The 18,937-nt window shown below is 44.2% G+C and overlaps 2 protein-coding genes and 1 long non-coding RNA gene across 4 annotated transcripts in view; 2 read left to right on the top strand and 1 right to left on the bottom strand.

The window, feature by feature from the left end:
• Positions 1-5,496, top strand: part of CCDC47 (coiled-coil domain containing 47) — a 28,031-nt gene extending 22,535 nt beyond the window's left edge. The window contains exons 12-13 of the mRNA XM_080979404.1: positions 770-937; positions 3,242-5,496. Coding sequence (XP_080835530.1) covers positions 770-937; positions 3,242-3,322 — 249 coding nt within the window. The 3' untranslated portion in view covers positions 3,323-5,496. The remainder of the gene's footprint in view (positions 1-769; positions 938-3,241) is intronic.
• A 4,810-nt stretch (positions 5,497-10,306) lies between these two features.
• Positions 10,307-14,516, bottom strand: LOC308462182. Of its 2 annotated transcripts, none has more exons than XR_013979051.1 (2): positions 14,263-14,516; positions 10,307-11,117 (listed from the first exon to the last, which is right to left on the bottom strand). It is a non-coding gene; the product is annotated as an uncharacterized lncRNA (long non-coding RNA). The 2 variants fall into 2 exon arrangements; XR_013979052.1 differs by lacking the exon at positions 14,263-14,516 and adding an exon at positions 13,170-14,198.
• Positions 14,517-16,078: 1,562 nt separating this feature from the next.
• The window catches only part of HDAC5 (histone deacetylase 5), a 119,884-nt gene continuing 117,025 nt past the window's right edge, over positions 16,079-18,937 (top strand). The window contains exon 1 of the mRNA XM_080979270.1: positions 16,079-16,228. The gene's annotated coding sequence lies outside the window, so the exon portion shown is untranslated. The remainder of the gene's footprint in view (positions 16,229-18,937) is intronic.

An 18,937-nucleotide genomic window follows, 5' to 3' on the forward strand; every position in this document is an offset into this window, starting at 1 on the left:
CAAATCCCCGCGACGGGGTGAGCTCCCGTTGCTCAGTCCCTGCTCCTGCCAACCTAGCAGTTCGAAAGCACGTCAAAGTGCAAGTAGATAAATAGGTACCACTCCAGCAGGAAGGTAAACGGCGTTTCCGTGTGCTGCTCTGGTTCGCCAGAAGCGGCTTAGTCATGCTGGCCACATGACCCGGAAGCTGTACGCCGGCTCCCTCGGCCAATAAAGCGAGATGAGCGCCGCAACCCCAGAGTTGGTCACGACTGGACCTAATGGTCAGGGGTCCCTTTACCTTTTATACATAATAGCAGGTGTGGGGGAGGTGAGTGTTGGTTGTGGAAAACAACCTCACAGCCAAATTAGGCCCTGTTGGATCTGATTTGGCCTGCGGGCTAGCTTTAGATGTTCAGGGTTCAGGTAACGCAAAGCTGTAAATGTTAAACCAGCACATTGACATGTGCTTGGAAGAACACAGAAAACCAGTTTCAGTGCTGGATAATTTTTGTACGGTACTCTTTTTAGAAAGGGGAGAGCAACTGTGCACTGTACCTGCCGACACTCTCAGAGAGTCATCAAGGGCAGCTCGCGTAAACGTGTCAGAGTAGTGTGTTGTAATATTGTAATCCAGCCAGTTTTGACCAGTTCGGGACTAAGCTTTGTCAGATATGAGTATCGAGAGATTTTTATCTCCCGTGCTGAGCTCATTGCAACACTGCCTGATGCACTAAAGGTTTGCTCATACTGTGACTTGTTTGTGTCTCTCCCTTGCTTCGGGGCAAAGGGCAAACAAAAAGCGGATAAGAATAGGGCACGTGTAGAAGAGAACTTTCTGAAACTGACTCATGTGCAAAGACAAGAGGCCGCTCAGTCCCGCCGGGAGGAGAAGAAACGGGCCGAGAAAGAGAGAATCATGAACGAGGAAGATCCAGAGAAGCAGCGCCGCTTGGAGGTAAAATGAGCTTTAGATGCAAGCCTCATTGTACTAGGGCAGGGTTTCCCAAACTTGGGTCTCCAGCTGTTGTTGGACTACAAATCCCATCATCCCTAGCTAGCAAGACCAGTAGTCAGGGATGATGGGAATTGTAGTCCAAAAAAACCAACTGGTGATCCAAGTTTGGGAAACCCTGTACTTGAGCATAGTGGAAAATCAAGCTCTTGCCACAGATGCTGGGCTTGCTGGAGCACACCCTTTCTGAGATCTCTGGTGTGTTTAAAATGAGCATTATAAGTTTGGAGTGCTCACTTACTTGTAAAATTCAGTGGTGACCCATGTGTCATCGTCCCCCCCACTTCTGCTTGTCTAGTTTATACCTGGTAATGGGAAGAATGCATCACTTTCTGCTTCTGTTTGCACGCAGAAATAGCAGGTACGGTGGATATACAATGGAGATGAATCCATGGAAAGCAATCTGTAGAGATAAGCTTTTTAAGTGAGTCATTCTCAAAGTAATAAGTTGTGCTCCCCATGAAGCTGTTTGGAAAGCTTCCATAGCTCCTGCTATAGCCATCTGTGTACATCCTGCCTTTTACATTAAGTTTGTAGGCATCCTGCTTTTCCTCCAGACTGAGCTGAGCTTTGGTGTCTGTCCCAATATCCCAGAATGAAAGATGTCCGCTTTTTCAGGCACTCTTGGGGGTTTAGATGGTCACGTGATATCACTGACCCTCTGATCTAGATTTTTTTCAAAATTGTTCTGCTGTTTTCTCCTCTGTTGGCCCATTAGGTTCCTATGTGGGGTCTTAGCATTTCACCTATGCTTCCTCATTCTAGCCCCTTAGTGCTACTTGCTTTAAGGTTCTAGGCGCTGTATCCTTAAGATCTCTCCAGACGGAACCTTGTATTTTTCAGAACAATGTGGTTGTACGATCGCCCAATACAGGTTTGGCCTTCCAAGTAGCTCAACAAGTACTAGTGCCTTTCCCCCCTGTGACTTTCCAACCCCATGGAGGAAACATCAGTATCCAACAATATGTTAGCAGAGACTTGTTTGCTCCTAAAAAAGAAAGAGAAGAATTCTCATTTTCATTTTTACAAAATTTCCACATTGACATTTTACCAAAATACAAACCATACATTCATCATCGACTTCCTCCCCCCCCCCTTCCATGGTTCATTTTATTAACCCTTTACCGCTGCATATTCTAATTATGGTGGTACCTTGGGTTACATACGCTTCAGGTTACATATGCTTCAGGTTACAGGCTCCGCTAACCCAGAAATAGTACCTCGGGTTAAGAACTTTGCTTCAGGATGAGAACAGAAATCGTGCTCTGGCGGCGTGGCGGCAGCGGGAGGCCCTATTAGCTAAAGTGGTGCTTCAGGTTAAGAACAGTTTCAGGTTAAGAACGGACCTCTGGAACGAATTAAGTACTTAACCTGAGGTACCACTGTATTACATCTTCTCTCAGTTTTATTTAAATATACTTTATACTGTTCCTTTTTGTCCTTTCTTGGCAAGTCTTACCTAGATGGTTTGAGTCCTTTGCTCTGGCAAATGCCAAATGGTAATTTTAGTCAATTTTATTTAGGGGTGCAGCAGCCTTAGTAGTCCTTTGAGAGAGAACCCCCTTAGTAGAGTTTTGCACAGTCACAAGACATTATAAAGATAGAAATCTTTGCCTTGGTCAAGGCGACCTTTTGGGTGAATTATTCTGCAGAGACCTCCAGCAGTAGAAATTGGTAACTACCAGGATTGGCTTAGGAGGTAGCAATTTCCTCTGTTGGATGTCCTCTTGCCTGTGAAGAGAGGGAAGGAAAATCTTACCAGGTACATTTCTGTTCTTGTAGACAGGAGAGCATTGGGTTCCTGCCAATGTCAAAACAGTCGATTCTCTGTTCGGGTTTTGTGGTGGATTGGGCTACTTGGGACTCTTGCATGTCCACCTGTAGAGTGGATTACCTGGCCACATTTTCTTACTGATTGATTACTGCAGTGTTTTGGCTTCCAGCCAGCCTGAATATTCGATGGGAAGTTCCACCTCCTTAGAAAGTCATATCATTCTGCTCTCCTGCAGAAATTCACTAGGCAACAGTCTATTTCCCCACCCCACAGCAAGATGTGGGAGAGATGGTTGGATCACCCACAACAACCGAGTCACGTGCAGTTGCATTTGTGGCACAACAAAGTTGATTACCTGGAAAAACCGTTAGCCTATACTCCCAACTTTATTTCCTTGATGACTTTGATTTCGTGCTTTTGTTTTTACAAGCAAAACACACATGGACTCACACAGTTTGTCACCTTTCCAACAGGAGGCTGCTTTGCGGCGTGAGCAGAAGAAACTTGAGAAGAAGCAAATGAAAATGAAGCAAATCAAAGTGAAAGCCATGTGAAGAACAAAGCTGCGAGAAACCTCTTTCTTGGTGCCAACCCTAGAATTGCAATTTGCTTCCTACAATGAACTAATTATATTCCTGACCTTAATCATTGCCCATTAAGAACCACTTCTGACACTAGCCTTTGTTGCTCATGGGATTATGTTCAAAGCGTTTCTGTGAATTTGTACATGTGGTAAGGTTTGTTAGAACGCCCAGGAGCTTTTCCTGGGTGAATCGCAGGATTTCTCCTGGAAACGTTGCATGGGTCATCAGTTCTGATTTAACTTCTACGTGTGCCTGCGTGCACTGGGTTGCTTCAAAAAGTGATCCCATAAACACCAAAGTTACATTTCAGTCGGCAGCAAGCGAGGTGTTCTTTGCATTGGCACTCCCAGCAGGTAGGATACAACCCTGAAGCCCACTTCAGTCCCCCTTGGTGTGTGGGACTGGACTGCTAATAAATATTTTCAGGGTTGCAGCCACTGCTCTGGTTTTATGTACATGCAGATGTGTATATAGAGAGCTTTGCAATTGTCTTCCATGTTGTTGGATTGTTCATTTTACCCTACTTGCTTTGGTATTGGAGAAAATTGCAATATTCCTTGGAATTCTTTGACTCCTTGTTTCTTTAAAAGTATATATATATATATGGGAAGTTTCCTAGAATGTGCCAGCAATGCATATGCACTTTGATACTATTTTTGGGAATGGGACAAAATAAAGACTTAAAATGGCCAAAATTAAAAAACAACCAACCAACCTTCACGATGGGGTGGAGGTGGAACACCACTCCTGTAATTGGCGCAGCCAGCACAGTTAGATATCAAGCCATTAAGCACAAAACACAAATGCTTTCAATAATTCAGGTTTTAAAACCAATTGTAGCGCATGAGAGAAGGGGAGATTTCCTTCTTTCACAGCTCTCATAATAGGAAGGTGCTAAATGGGTATTATTTAAATACTTGCAGTTTTTCACATCATTAATCTGGAATTATTCCAGTGGGCGGGGAGCTGCTGAGTGTAGTTTGGGGCAAGCATATTGGAAATCAATCTGTGGACAACATATTGAAAAGCCTGTGTGCGGATAAGCATTGCTGTTCAAGCTTCATAGGATCTGGGCCTGAAGATTCGTGCATGCTATTGTTGGTGTGTAAGTCGGCAATTTGGAAACGACAGGTGCAAAAGAATTTGCCCAGTGATATTTGATTTTTCTAAACATATATATAGATATGTATCTGGTTTAAAACAATGTGACCCTATCTGTTAAATTGCACAGAAATTGGGGGGGGGGGCATAACAGTTGGTGAGCCCCCTGCTGCTGCATAAAGTTTTCCATGGAATCAAACATGGTTCCTCATGCATCGGCCCGTTACTGAAAGCCATCCCAACACAGCAAACTAGTGTGTATCTGCACATGGATTTGCTGTGCCCATTTCCCCATGTGGATGGTGCTTGCTGGTTCTGGCTGAGTTCACATGTTGGGTTCCTTTCCTTTTCTAGACAGATGCCTATGTGTGTTTGTTTAGCAGCTTTTTCTGGATTTCAGTGTGTTCTAATTGTGTCTCACCTTCCCTGGTAATTTCTTCTTTTTATGTTTCTGTGGCCGCTGGCTATATAACAGTTTGGCAAGGAGCTAGGGACTAAAATAACTGTGCAATTATTCCCCAGCAAGGTAGAATAATTTTTTTTTTTAAGAGGAGTGTACCTTTTGTTTCTGTTAAAGGTTATTTACCGAGGAGTTGGTGTATGCTGGGGAAACTGGAGTTTCTCAACACTTTGCAGTCTTGTGGAATTGCTGCATTTTATAAATGCTTGACTAGCTGGCATTTAATCATTTGTACGTAACGGAAACACTTTCTGTGGTGGGTTTAATGGGAAGGAACTTGTTTCTTAATGTATTTTCTTGACGATGCTTTTACCTGCAAATATCTTTGATGCAATAACATTGAGCTGCTCCTTTAAACAGGCATGTGCTAAAAATACATTTGTCAGAGCATGGAAATGCACAGGTTCTTTCTGAATGCAAAAACAAAAAACCCTGCAACCTGAAAAAAAGGCATTTGAATTTAGTAATTTTTATAACTACCACTTATAGTACTTTACAGCAGAAATAGCAATCCTATGTGGGATTCAAACTATTTTGTCACTAGATGTAGAAAGTAAAATTGAATAAAGTATTGTTTCACAGAGGTCCTCTTTTAAAGGAAATTTTTAAGCGGCTTGCTTTGTGTCCTGAAATAAAGGAGGCGTATTATTGAACTCACATAAAATGGGGCAGTGGATGCAGTGTGTGTGTGTGTGTGTGTGTGTGTGTGTGTGTGTGTGTGAAGTACATAAGAAAAAAGAAAAGGCAAAAATTTAAACACAGTTCCAACTCCTTTTTTGAGTGGAGAGGCTGTATTACTGAGTTTTTTGGTCGTTTCCTTCCAGAGTTTGTTCCTGGATTGCCTTTTCCTCTTTGAAGAAGGGTACTTGTATTGCGGTGAGGTGGCCAGCAAATTTGGGAGAGCAGGAGTGAAGTTGGCAGGTACTTTCTTACTGTGCCAAAATGGGATGAGGTGGGGATTATTCAGGGCATCATGTATTGTACACATATTCTACCTACCTTTTGGGAGAATGGAACTTGTACAGCTTCCTTAGAAGGTCCCTCCTCTAACTGGGTGTATGTGTACATACATTTTTTTATAAACTGCCTCAGCCTCATTCAACTATGGAGTTTGGGGCAGAATACCCAGAAATTTAAAATCTGCAAAAAAAAGAAAAAAAAGAAGAAAGTAAAACACGGCCAACAATACAAGTAAAACCGAGAAGAAGAAAACCATCCAACTTTCATATACGCATTCATGTTAAGTATTTCAAATGGAGTAAAGGGAGGTTGGGGCTTTTGTGAAAATGAATTGTGGCCCACCAAACCTAGGAATTTAGAAACATTTGGGAAATAACGATGTGGCTTTGTGGTTAAGGGTGTTGGGAGTAGAACTGGGGAGACTTGGGTTAAGTTGACCTTACTTACTGCTGATCAGTCTATACCAGGAAGATTTATGGCTTCATACAAAAGGATACAGCAAGCTAATTTCCATCAGCATCTTGGAAGAGCAGGAAAACTAATCTAATATAGGGGTGGGGTGGTGGTAGAACTTCAGATTGTTAACCTACATTTTGTGGGGACATGCTGGCAAATAGTGCTCTGCCAAACTTAATTTTGCCACTTGTCATAATGCTTAGATGATGATTGGCTTCCAGCTTGTCATCTAATATCCTACTGTATTGGTACAGTTAGGGACCTCTTGGACATATTTGTCAATGTGTGTTCCAGGTACTGTATGAGTATCTCACGTCGCTTCAAGCCTTAAATCCAGGTGACGCTTGCTGTCTCCAAGCTAGCATGAGTGAGCTGTGGGATGGGAACTCCCCCCTTTCTTTGAGGCTTTTGCTTTGTCTGAAATCAATAGTGATTCTTGCCCCAAACACAGAATATGCCACAATGCCTGGGAAGAGTTTGGCTGTGAATAGTGATGTTAAATTCTCGAGAATAATCTTTTGGAGAATATTCTCAAGAATATTCTCAATTAATGAGAATATTGTATCATTGAATGGCACTGCAAAAACCAGTTACTGGCACTAAATAAAAATAAACGTCAGCTGTTTAAATCAAGGCCATCTCACATGCTGTTATGCATAATTGTATAGGCCTAGGTACTTTAAGTGTATAAAGCATTAAAGCTACTTTCTGTAAAAACACTGCATGGCCAAGGGTATAGAATTGCTAAGAATAAGGTCACACCAAAATAGAAAAAGGCTATTACATATAGTTGAAATACATATGAATTCAAATGTTCATCAAATTAAATGAATAGCATTTTTAAAACTAAATAATGTTTTCTGTAGCTCACATTTCAGAACTGCCAATGGTGAATGACACAATGCCCAGTACAGTGGTACCTCTAGTTATGAACTTAGTTTGTTCCGGAGGTCCGTTCTTAACCTGAAACTGTTCTTAATGAGAGGTGTGCTTTCGCTAATGGGGCCTCATGCTGCTGCTGTGCTGCCAGCACACAATTGCCATTCTCATCCTGGGGCAAAGTTCTCAACTCAAGGTAACTCTTCCAGGTTAGTTGAGTTTGTAACCTGAAGTGTTTGTAACCTGAGGTGTTTGTAACTCGAGGTACCGCTGTAATGTAACTGGATCAAAAAAAACAACCATTCATTACTTACACTGGCAATATCACAGCTTGACTTATTATTTACTAGATTTTTTTTAATGTAGGTTGTAAAACTGGTTCTTACATTAGAATTTAGTTTGTGGAGAATATTCTCCAGATAATTTTCTAGCAAAGAGTATTCTCAAGAATATTCTCATTTTCAAGAACATTCTCACCTCACATCACTAGCTGTGAATGTTACTTTTGTAAGAATCACACACACAAACTCGCTTCATCAGGTGCAACACTCCCCCCCCCAGCGTTGCTTGAGAAAGGTTCAGTCCACCATATTAATTCAAAATGGTGTCCAGTTGTAGTCAAACATAGACTACTTCCTGATCATTGCAACCATTGTGCAGAATTTAGTTATGGTATATTAAGAGGGGACCAAATACATCGCAAACAAGCAACTTTCCAAAATTCATACTGAAGCAAAGAAGGATTGGGTGAAATAAAGATGTCGAATTTCTGCTGGCCACTGGGTCGTAAGAAAGGAACCATAGTTCTCATTGGCCTCCAATCCTCTTTCCGAAGACTCCTGTTGCTGTTTTGCGGACAAACCACCTTCATACTTTGGAATACGTGGCTGCGATCTAGTCATGGGTACATAAGATGGCTGTTTGGTGAGTGGTGAGCTAAGTATTGGTACCCTCCTTTTTTTCTCGCTCCACAGTGTTTATGTCCAAGTCAACGCTCGTTCTTTTAACATTCAGTCTATCCCCAATGGGGAAGAATTGTCATTTTGGCTTCCCAGTCGTTTTTAGTTACGTTTCCAAGTTTCTGGGTAGGTTTCTTTAGTCATTTTTGGAGTCAGAGAATCATAGAGTTGGAAGGGACCACGAGGGTCATCTAATCCAACTCCCTAGAATGCAAGAATCTCCTTTGCCCAACCTGGGGCTCAAACCTACAACCCTGAGATTGAGAGTCCCACACTGTACTGAGCATGATGATGAGTCGAGGATGATAGTAAGCTTAAAGAGCCATACGTGGCACCAGAGAAACACACCCAGCCACAAGGTAAGTAGCTCCTCACATCATTTTCACCCCCTTTTAGACAGTGGAGACTGGTTCATAAGGGCAAATGGGGCACTGCCCTACCAACCTCACTGCTCTCATCCAGCAGCTCCCAGCCTGCCTGCCCTCTTCCTTACAACCAGGGGCTGCCACTGCCTGCCAGTCTCAGTGTTGCCCTTGAAGATCTCAGCAAGAGAGGAGCACGGGGACAAAACCAGAATTATTTAGCTTTGCCTATCATTGATTCTGGCTTCACTAGTTGTTGACCTCCCTGCTTGCTGCCCTACCAGTTCCAATGGTCCCCAGCTGCCCCTGAATCTAAGGTAAGATTCCTCTGGAATGTACCTCTGAGCCCTTAACAGTCCTCCCTCCAATATTTTTTCCTGCCATCAGGAAGAGCTGCCATGTAGTAGCTGCTTATCTGAAGCAAGGTGATCCTGGTCAACAGCACTTTTAATCTGTATTGAACAGTCTTCCCATGCTTATTGCGACCAGCTCTGTTATCTTCCCCTCTTCCAGTGGTCCTAAGGAAATGGCAAACACCTTCGGGTAAGAGGAAGAAGCCAGGTTGTACCTCTCTCCCAACTCTTATGCCTGATATACACATGCAACAGAATGGTGTGTGCAGAATGAACTCCAGGTTGGGGTGGGTGTCACCTTTTCTATGCAGTGGTCCCTTTATAAGAAACTGTAAGGAGGATTGTGGCCAGCCCTTTTCCTGATTGCTGTTGTTTAGTTATTTAGTCGTGTCCGACTCTTCATGACCCCATGGACCAGAGCACGCCAGGCACTCCTGTCTTCCACTTCCTCCCGCAGTTTGGTCAAACTCATGTTAGTAGTTTCGAGAACACTGTCCAACCATCTCGTCCTCTGTCGTCCCCTTCTCCATGTGCCCTCAATTTTTCCAAACATCAGGGTCTTTTCCAGGGAGTCTTTTCTTCTCATGAGGTGGCCAAAGTATTGGAGCCTCAGCTTCAGGATCTGTCCTTCCAGTGAGCACTCAGGGCTGATTTCCTTCAGAATGGATAGGTTTGATCTTCTTGCAGTCCATGGGACTCTCAAGAGTCTCCTTCAGCACCATAATTCAAAAGCATCAATTCTTTGGCGATCAGCCGCCTTTATGGTCCAGCTCTTACTTCCATACATCACTACTGGGATGTTACTTTTATTTGCAAGGAATTGTTCACCATGGGAAACATTAAAAAATGTGAGACATACACACACAGTCTGAAATGGTGCGTCTGCAGCAGATGTAGATGCAGAATTTAATTATTGGAAAGTGATTAATGAAAGGTTGGGATGTAAAATGCCCTGCAAAACCAAATACAAAAGATGATAGTGGTGTGTCCAGCTGCTGTCACTCAGTGGTGAAAGGATGCTCTCTGTACATAATTGTACATTCTGCGCTTTCTCTCTCTTGTTTTCTGAAATGCAGGAATTGAAAAGGATTTTGTATTTGACAGGAATGCGATCAGAAATTTGAAGGGGCTTCCACAAAGGAAATGAACAGAAACAACAGCGTGTCCCAACATTTTATTATTAGTGTTTTGTTGTCGTCCATTTTATCTTCGTTCTGCCTTCTTTTTTCTTCTTTTTAAATTTTTTTAATTAAAGTTTTGATGATACAGAAAGAAAAAATAAAATATATAGACACACAAAAATAAACTGCTATTTACACAAATATCCTTCCCACCCTCGTGACTTCCCCTCACCACACCCCACGGCTTCCCTCCACCACACCTCGGCTTCCATATATTTTAAATTCGGTACAAACATTGCAATCTTTTAGGTTTTAAATTTTAATCTCTTTATAACATCACTTATTGATGCTTTATTTTCCACTTTACTCCTTTAGTCTAAGCATATCAGCATATTCTTTTTTGAACAGTGTTTATCCATATATTCCTGCCTTCATACATTCAGGCACTGAAGACAGGATCTACCCAAACCCAATTCTACTGTAAAAGAACAATAAACAGGTATTGACTGTTAGAGCGGTTGTGGGAATTGCGAGTTTTCAATCTCTACTCCAGACCAATTCATATCGAATTTGGAGGCAAAAAGAGCACTTCAAATGTCAATATAATGTGAATGGTTCCTGTGTGCTTGAATTGCCAGCTTTCTCTGCAATTTGTATGGGAGAAACATTGGGACAGAATTAGGCCTACATCTGTATTGCCTGAAACAGACGACCTGGCCCTTTAAAATGTGTATGTGCACCATTTATGGTTTTCTCCTTGTACATTTTAATTGTTTCTCCATGCAGAACAAGACATATGTGCAAAGGCAGGCATCTTTTCTACACACCTTTAAAATTATGAGCTCGTATTTTCCTTCTGTCACCTTTGGTACAATTCTTAGTTCACCTTGCACTGCTTCTGCTATGCTATACACTCTTTTTTTTCTGTTTAGTGGCTGACCTCTGTATTTCTTCTTTAACACAATTCTTTTTGCCATTCTCATACCAAACTTGGTTGACGCAGAGCACGCTCACGAGCATGAAAGTAATAGATGACTTTTTAAATGGCCTGGTCCGATGCAGAGTTGAGGAGTGCTAGTCCACTGGTTTTCATGGGCCTTGGGTGTGTTGACCTCTGCATTGGATTGGGGTAGAGAAGAAGGAGGAGGACAACATAATTCAGCTATTATGTAAGTGCCTGCAGAGGGCTTTATAATCTGCAATTCGTCTCTCTAGTTCTGAACTCTGTCTGATGAGTAACTAGGTGTTTAATTCCCACACTTCACAGCAAGTCTTAACTACATGGAAAATTAAAGCTATTTGCTACCTGTAAAACACACCCATAGGCAAGCCCCTAGGAGGATAACTACTTGCTTTGGGATAGCATTAACACAGGGGTGTGCCTATGTAATTCAAAATTTGTGCCTGAAAATAGGAGTCTTAGGCACTGTACATTTAAAGCGGTATCACACCGCTGCAAACAGCCATGGCTTTCCCAACAAAGAATCCTGGGAACTGTAGTTTGTTGTTAGGTTGTTATAAGACCCTCTATCCCCTTTGCACAGCTAAAATTTCCAGGGTTGTTTAATAATCAACCCCTTTTCTCAGGAAACGGGGAATTGTAACTCTCTGAGGGGAATTAGGGGTGGTCTCCAAACAGTTCTCAGCAAACAACTACAGTTCCCAGGATTCTTTGGGGGTAAGCCTTGGCTTTTTAAAGTGGAATCATACTGCTTTAAAGGTACAGTGCAGATGGGGGGGCCCTAACATTTGGTCACTGTATGTATTCAGTGATTTTTGAATGTGTTTCCAATCATTCATTTGACAAGGAAATACCTTTACTGGTTTATCTGAAGCACAGTATGTTCTAAAGATTATGATTTGCAGGGGGATGCCTTGGCTCAGTAGCTGTTTTTGAAAATTTAGATAATCTTCTGGCCCAAGCTGCTTTACAACTTGTTCCTACGTTAGTTAACTCAAAAGTGCCCCACTTTGGTAAAGTCCTGTTGAACAGTATAGGGCAGTAGCCTTCAAGTTTTAACACACCCTGGCCAGCTTCTTGTACGGTAATCTTTTAAAGCCTGTGCAAGCTATGAAAAGTTATATGTGAGAAACTGGCATACCACTGATAGATTTGCTCCCCACTCCCTCAACTGCTTTGGGTTAGGTCAAGTGGGAGCCTTGGGTAGGGATGTGAAATCCCCAAATTCAAAAAAATGGAGTATCAATTTTAAAACCACATTTTTGGGGGGTGGGTCAGGCAGTGCAATGTGCTTCCCGTTAATAGAATCACAGAACTGTAGAGTTGGAAAGGACCACAAGGGTCATCTAGTCCAACCCCCTGCATTGCAGGAATCTCTTGCCCAATGTGGGACTCAAACCCATGACCCTGAGATTAAGAGTCTCATGCTCTTCTGACTGAGCATAAATTATGTGTGTGTAATCACAGCCATACACACACACAATCCAGCAACAATTGATTCCACAACTCTCTTTCCCTTGGCTGTTCCAGCCTATGACTCCAGTGTTGCATTAATACACAATACAGTGATACCTCGGGTTAAGAACTTAATTTGTTCTGGAGGTCCGTTCTTAACCTGAAACTGTTCTTAACCTGAGGTACCACTTTAGCTAATGGGGCCTCCCGCTGCTACTGCTGCTGCTGCGCCACCACACAATTTCTGTTCTCATCCTGAAGCAAAGTTCTTAACCCGAGGTATTATTTCTGGGTCTGGGTAACCTGAAGCATCTGTAACCCGAGGTACCACTGTATAACTGCAGGTATCTTTTATGCTCTTGAGCAGCGGTCAGTAAACTTTTTCAGTTGTGGGCTGGTCCACTGTCCCTCAGACCATGTAGAAGGCCAGACTATATTTTTTTGGGGGAAATAATGAACGAATTCCTATGCCCCACAACTAACCCAGAGGTGCATTTTAAATAAAAGGACACATTCTACTCATGTTATAACACGCTGATTCCCGGACCGTCCGCGGGCCAGATTGAGGTGGTGATTGGGCCGCATCCAGCCCACAGGCCTTAGGTTGCCTCCCCTGCTCTTGAGTGTCCAAGTAAGGTTATGAATGTTGCCTGCCTCAAACCCTAGAGAGCTGCTAGCCAATGCTGAGGTAGATGGTCCAGTGATCTGATTCAGTATGCATCAGTTTCCAATGTTCCTACTTTCTGGTACCTGTTCCTGATAAATCACTGTCTCTCCATTTTGCCTTTTGAGAACGTCTTGGTAAAATTACGTTAAGCTGTCGGTGGTCAAGTTGCCATTCTTCATAACTTGTCTCCCTCCTTAGGACTTCTGGGCGTAAATTTGTGCATTGTCATTAAGGCCCTGTATCACCTTTCATCTCTTAAACTAGTTGCTGGGTGTATTTTGAATGGGTGGTCCAACACTATACAACCACTGTCCCCCCCCCCCCCATTGTATTTTTAACTTTAAAGAACAAACACACTCTTTGCGATGGAAGTCAAGCTATGTGTGATAATGGCGGGCTGGTGTTGGCATTTGCCATCCTTGTGCAAAGGCTAGAAAAAAAAAACCAATTATGCCAGCCATGGGCCTGGGAACTGCCTGGCATTTTAAAATTCCAGAAATGCTACAGTGTTGACATACTGGTATTCTTCCTCCTTCAAATTTATAGACTGTTTCATGGCATAAGGTGCATTGAAGCGGTATACACAGTAAAAACAGAATAAAACACTGAAACACATGTTCTAAGAACAGTAAAATAAGTGTAGTAGAGGGAAGTGAGGGGCAGATAGGGCTTGTCGACCTGAGAAGGTAGCTCATCTCTAACCCTAAACCTTTGCTGCCTTGTGGGACGTCTTCGGGAGAAGATAAGACTAAGGAGTAAACCCTACACAAATCCAGTGTGGAGACCCTAATATGGTTGGAGGAGTCTTGTATGCCTCCTTCCGGCCACCGTCTTGCTCTGCTTTCCTTTGGACCGCATCAACAAGCCAAGAGGCAGGGGGGTATTGTTTTCTGGGCAGCCCAGGACCTCCATACACACCACCTAGGCTTGCACCCCAGGAAAGTCACTTTGGTGCTACTAACGCAGAGGTGCACTCCATTGTCTCTTGAGACAGACGGATGCCAACAACTCCTTAGCATGTTCTTCTGCCGAAACAATCCCGCAAGGCAGCAAAGGTTTAGAACCAGAGTTTTCCTTCTCCTATATGGGCTCCCTTCCCAGGTTGATGAGCCCCACTTACCCCTAACTCCCCTTTACACTATGTGCAGAAACCACCTTCTTGATTGTTGGACCCACTATTGGTCTTGATGGCTAAATCTGCCAGAACCTGCCTTCACATGCAGGGGAAGTCCTTTGCTTCAACAGAGGGTTGAAGCCGTTCTCGGGGTGTAGCGGCTGTCGCATGCTGACAGCTTCTAGGAGTCACAGGGGAGAGCCGAGTGCCGGGTGGAGACCAAAGGTGGAGAAACTACAATGGAAATAGCACAATGTGTCCCCCACCAGAGGTACTACCTCTCCCATAGTACCTCATACATTAGTATTATCAGTGCTTTTTTTTCAGGGGATACTCAAGGGTACCAAGTACTGGTGCCTTTTTTTACTGGAAGAAAAGCACCACTGTCGTCATTATTACCTTATTTTTCTGTGTATAGGACGATGTTTTTTGCTTTTAAAATTTAGTCAAAATTTTGGGGTTGTCTTATAAACGGACAGGGGTTCAGGCTCTGGTGTGGGTAGCCTAGGCTCTGGTTTGGGCTCTGACTCTTGAAATATGGCAACCTAAACTCTGGCTGACACCCACAACAGAATCTCAAAGTTGTTCTGTTTGATGTTTAAAATATTGATTTATTAATTTTGGGTTCAAAAAAATAGGGGGTGTCTTATACAGTCAAACCTTGGTTCCCAAACACCTCCATTTTGGAACGTTTCAGCTCCCAAACACTGAAAACTTGGAACTAACTGCCCCGGTTTTCAAACGATTTTCAGAAGCTGAACAGCTTCCGAACTGCATTTTTCATTCCCCCCCCACTGACTTTGCAGCCAGCCCATTGATCCTCGGTTTTCTAACCTTTCAGAAGCCAAATGGTCTTCTGGAATGGATTAAGTTCAAAAACGGCCTTGGTCCAGTATATCTGAAGGAGCGTCTCCACCCCCACTGTTCTACCCGGACACTGAGGTCCAGCGCCAAGGGCCTTCTGGCGGTTCCCTCAATGCGAGAAGCCAAGTTACAGGGAACCAGGCAGAGGGCCTTCTCGGTAGTGGCACCCACCCTGTGCAACGCCCTCCCACCAGATGTCAAAGAGAACAACAACTACCACACTTTTAGAAGACATCTGAAGACAGCCCTGTTTAGGGAAGCTTTTAATGCTTGATGTATTACAGTATTTTAATATTTTTTTTGGAAGGCGCCCAGAGTGGTTGCGGAAGCCCAGCCAGATGGGCGGGGTATAAATAAATAATAATAATAATTATTATTATTATTATTAACTGAGGTTCCTCTGTATACGGAAAATATACGGTGGTACTATTATTATTAATTATATTTTGTGCCCTCTTGGCTTGGCGCCCTAAATCCGCCACTGCCTCAGGTGCCCAATATAATCCGCCTGCTCTCAAATGCTGCGGAGCGGCTCCACCAGCTGCGGCGCCTCAGGCGGCAAAATGTCTTGGGCCGGTCCTGCAGCATGTCCTTCGTTTCATGTGTTGAAACTGCCGGAAGGCACGCTTATTATGGTCCCCACGCAGCAGGAGGCTGCTGAGGGGGGGGAAAGCAGCTCTTCTTTTCCCTGCCTTGTTCCTGCGGGCCCTTTAACACCAGGCAGGACTGAGCCGCTCCGCCCTCCCTTCCCTCCCTCCGCTGGGCCTTGCCCCTCGCGGACTTAAGCAAGCGAGGGAGAGCAAAGGCTATTTATAGAGCGGTGGGCCCGTCACGTGACGGCGAATGACGTCACCGAATGTTGTTGTTAGTGTTTGGCGGCGGCGGCGGCGGCGGCGGCGCACAGGGCGAGCGAAGCCAGCTGCAAAGATGGAGGAGAAGAGGAAAAGGAGGAGGTGGCTGTGGTTATGAAGGGCTGCAGTGGCCGGGACAGCCGGTTCTAGTTTCCCTTGGAGGGGTGGCGGGGTGGGAAAGAGAAAAGAGACATCCATCCCAGGGCAGGCTGGGCCCGGTAATTGCAGCTTTCCATCCTGCAGGAACATCTGCAAGGAAAAGCAGCAGTAGCAGCAGCAGCAGCAGCGCGCCATTTTCCCGATCTTCTTGCAGGTAAAAGGGAAGGATCAGCAAGCAGTATGAGCTTGGAGGGGCTTCTCCCGGCGCCTTTCCTCCCTCCCTCCGCTCGGGGGGCCCCTGCAGGTTTTGCAAGGTGTGGGGAGCTGCAGTGGGGAGCCAGGCGGGAGAAGCTGTGGGGCGCTGCAAGCCTGGCTGAGCGAGGCGCTTCGGGGACTATGTGGGGCTGCGGCTGAGGGTCTTCTTCCCGCCCCGCTGAAGTTGGGACTGAGAGGAAAGTGCCTCAGCCAGACGGGGGCTGATGCGTGGGGTGCTTGTATGTGTGTGTGTGTGTGGGGGTGTTGCGGGTGGCTAGCGGATCTTGGGCAAGGGAGCCATGAGAAATGTGTGTGGCACCCGGTCCAGGGTGGAGTTGGGGTGTTTTCTCGGCAAGCCACTCCCGTTCCCTCTTGCTCTGTCATTGAAAAGTATGAATGTGTGTGTGTGTCTTTGTATCTACGTGGGGAGTACAGTTATAAGCCTGCAACGATCGCAGACTTTTCAACCCTGTGTGGGATCTTTCAGCAATCTCCTTTTTTGTTTTTAATGTTGGAGGGTGGCCTTTCAGATGGAGGATCTGGGAGACAAGAGGGTGAAGTCTGAAGATGCAGGGCGCAGATTAATCGTGTGTGTCAGTATTCACACACATACACACACGTGCCAAAAATAAATCAAATGGTGCATTTTCCCAGTGTCTTGGTGCCAGGAGTGCTGAGTTGAATAATATATTGGGGGGCTCAGGTAAGCCCCGTCCTACATAATTGATTACACACACCATTTGAATGACAATGCCCATCAACTTTTTTTTTGGGGGGGGTCCCCTCAAATATTTTTATTGGCCCCTAGGAGTTGGCTCCTATGCTTCTTGGTGGGTTTCTTTTCCTGTATTCAGAGCCCTTTTCCTCCTGTAGATGTGTGTGTGTTATTCTGTGCCCTAAACTGCCTTATGAAGCTTAAGTTTGGTTGCCAAAGCAACAGCAATCAAGATTTTAAAATTAAATAAAATCAACCCACCGACCCATATTTTGGCTTGATATACAAATTTAGTTAGATAACCATCCCTTGCTCTGTTTGAGGATGGGGTGGGTTCTCTGGCAGGGCCAGGTCTCTGACATTTGTGGCAGTAGCAAGGACTTGGTGATGTGGAGATCGAGTGTGCAAAGAATTTTTTTTTATTGATGCGGTTCTGCTTGTGAATAACCTAGAATTATTAAACTTGGTTGTGTGTGTGTGAGAGAGAGAGAGATAGGGAGAGAGAGAGAACATGTGTGATATTTTGTTAAAGAACAAATAAAAAAACCCTCCATTGTAGTATTTGCTGTTTTAACAATGGATCCTTACTTGACATCATCTTGCCAAAGCTTCTATAGAGCATGGGATACGGGCTCTGGTTGCAGCTGCAGCGTGCTTGTACATTGTCAGTCAGCGAGACTTGATGAATGGGGAGCAGATAACTTCCAGAAGGGGTGCTGTGTTTTGTTGGTTGCAGCAAAAGCAGTAGTGTCTTGTGGCGCCAAACAGACCTATTAGAATTTGATGGACTAGAGTGCATTTGATCAGATGTGGGAAGTGTTAAACTCACTTAGCAGGCGTGTATACATTTATGTGTGCAGTGCATGAGAAGGGAGAGGAAGAATGGGCCCAAATGGCAGTGAAACGCAAAAAGTTTGGTCTGTGAAAATGCCATGCACAGCTTAAGATAAGTGTTTTTAGCAGCAATAATTGGTGATAACAGATTCAGAGTGCAGATAGTGAAGCTAGTTTCCAGAAGTTCTGCCTGCCTCCTAAGTGAAATGGAAATAATATATCTGACAGGGAGACTCTGATACTGGGGGTGCAAGCAGAATTGTGGGGTGGCAGAGGAGTACCTCAGCCTGAAGCAGCATCCGTACATCTGGGGGAGCTAAAAGAGTGCAGGGCTCTGCAATTAGTTTCTTTTCCAAAAAATGTTATTATGCCCTTCTAGCATAATAAGGGTAAAAAGAGGTATTTGCAGGCTGGATATTAGATTACTGTAATGGACAAGCTACATGCATGACTTGTCCTTAGTCCACTATGCAACTGGACTTCCCTTAACCTTTAAAAAGTGACATTTGCTAGCTTTCAATCACATGGTCTTTGCGTCCATGTGACGAAAAAGTTCTACAAACCACTTTGCACACTGCTTTCTGAACTCTATTTAATGCCATGCCTTGCTCCAGTTATAGTTTCCCACTGTGCCTGTTCAGCTGCTTTCTAACACTTAACTTAAGATTCTGGGGGGGAAGCGGAGCATGGGAGAATTTATGCTGAGAAGGAACAAGCAGGAACTTGATCCCTGAGGCCAAACTCCTGCTTAGCCTTTTGCCATGTTATTCTTTCAGGTATAGGACTGTTTTGTTTGGACTGGAGCTGACAGACATGAGTTGCCTGCAGAATGTAATAGAGGGATGCATGTGACTCGCCTCAGCTCTGCGTAGCTCTTGCCTTTTGCGTCTGGAACACTTGCCTGGAATCTGGTTTTAGTGGTTGAGTTATAGACCCTGCCTTGCAAAATGTGCCTCGGCAAAATTTTCACCCCGTTCAAACTGATGAGAGATCCTCTTGGGTTCATGGGTCCTTTTGGCCTTCTCATATGAGCCATCTGGAGTTCCTTGTTTTGCAGGCACCTTGTTCTCTCTGTGGCATTCAGTGGTTTTGGCTATATGAGTGCCTCTGCTGCGAATT

The sequence above is a fragment of the Podarcis pityusensis genome (genome assembly GCF_964106645.2).
Source record: "Podarcis pityusensis genome assembly, chromosome: 13".
Taxonomy (NCBI): Eukaryota; Metazoa; Chordata; class Lepidosauria; order Squamata; family Lacertidae; genus Podarcis; species Podarcis pityusensis.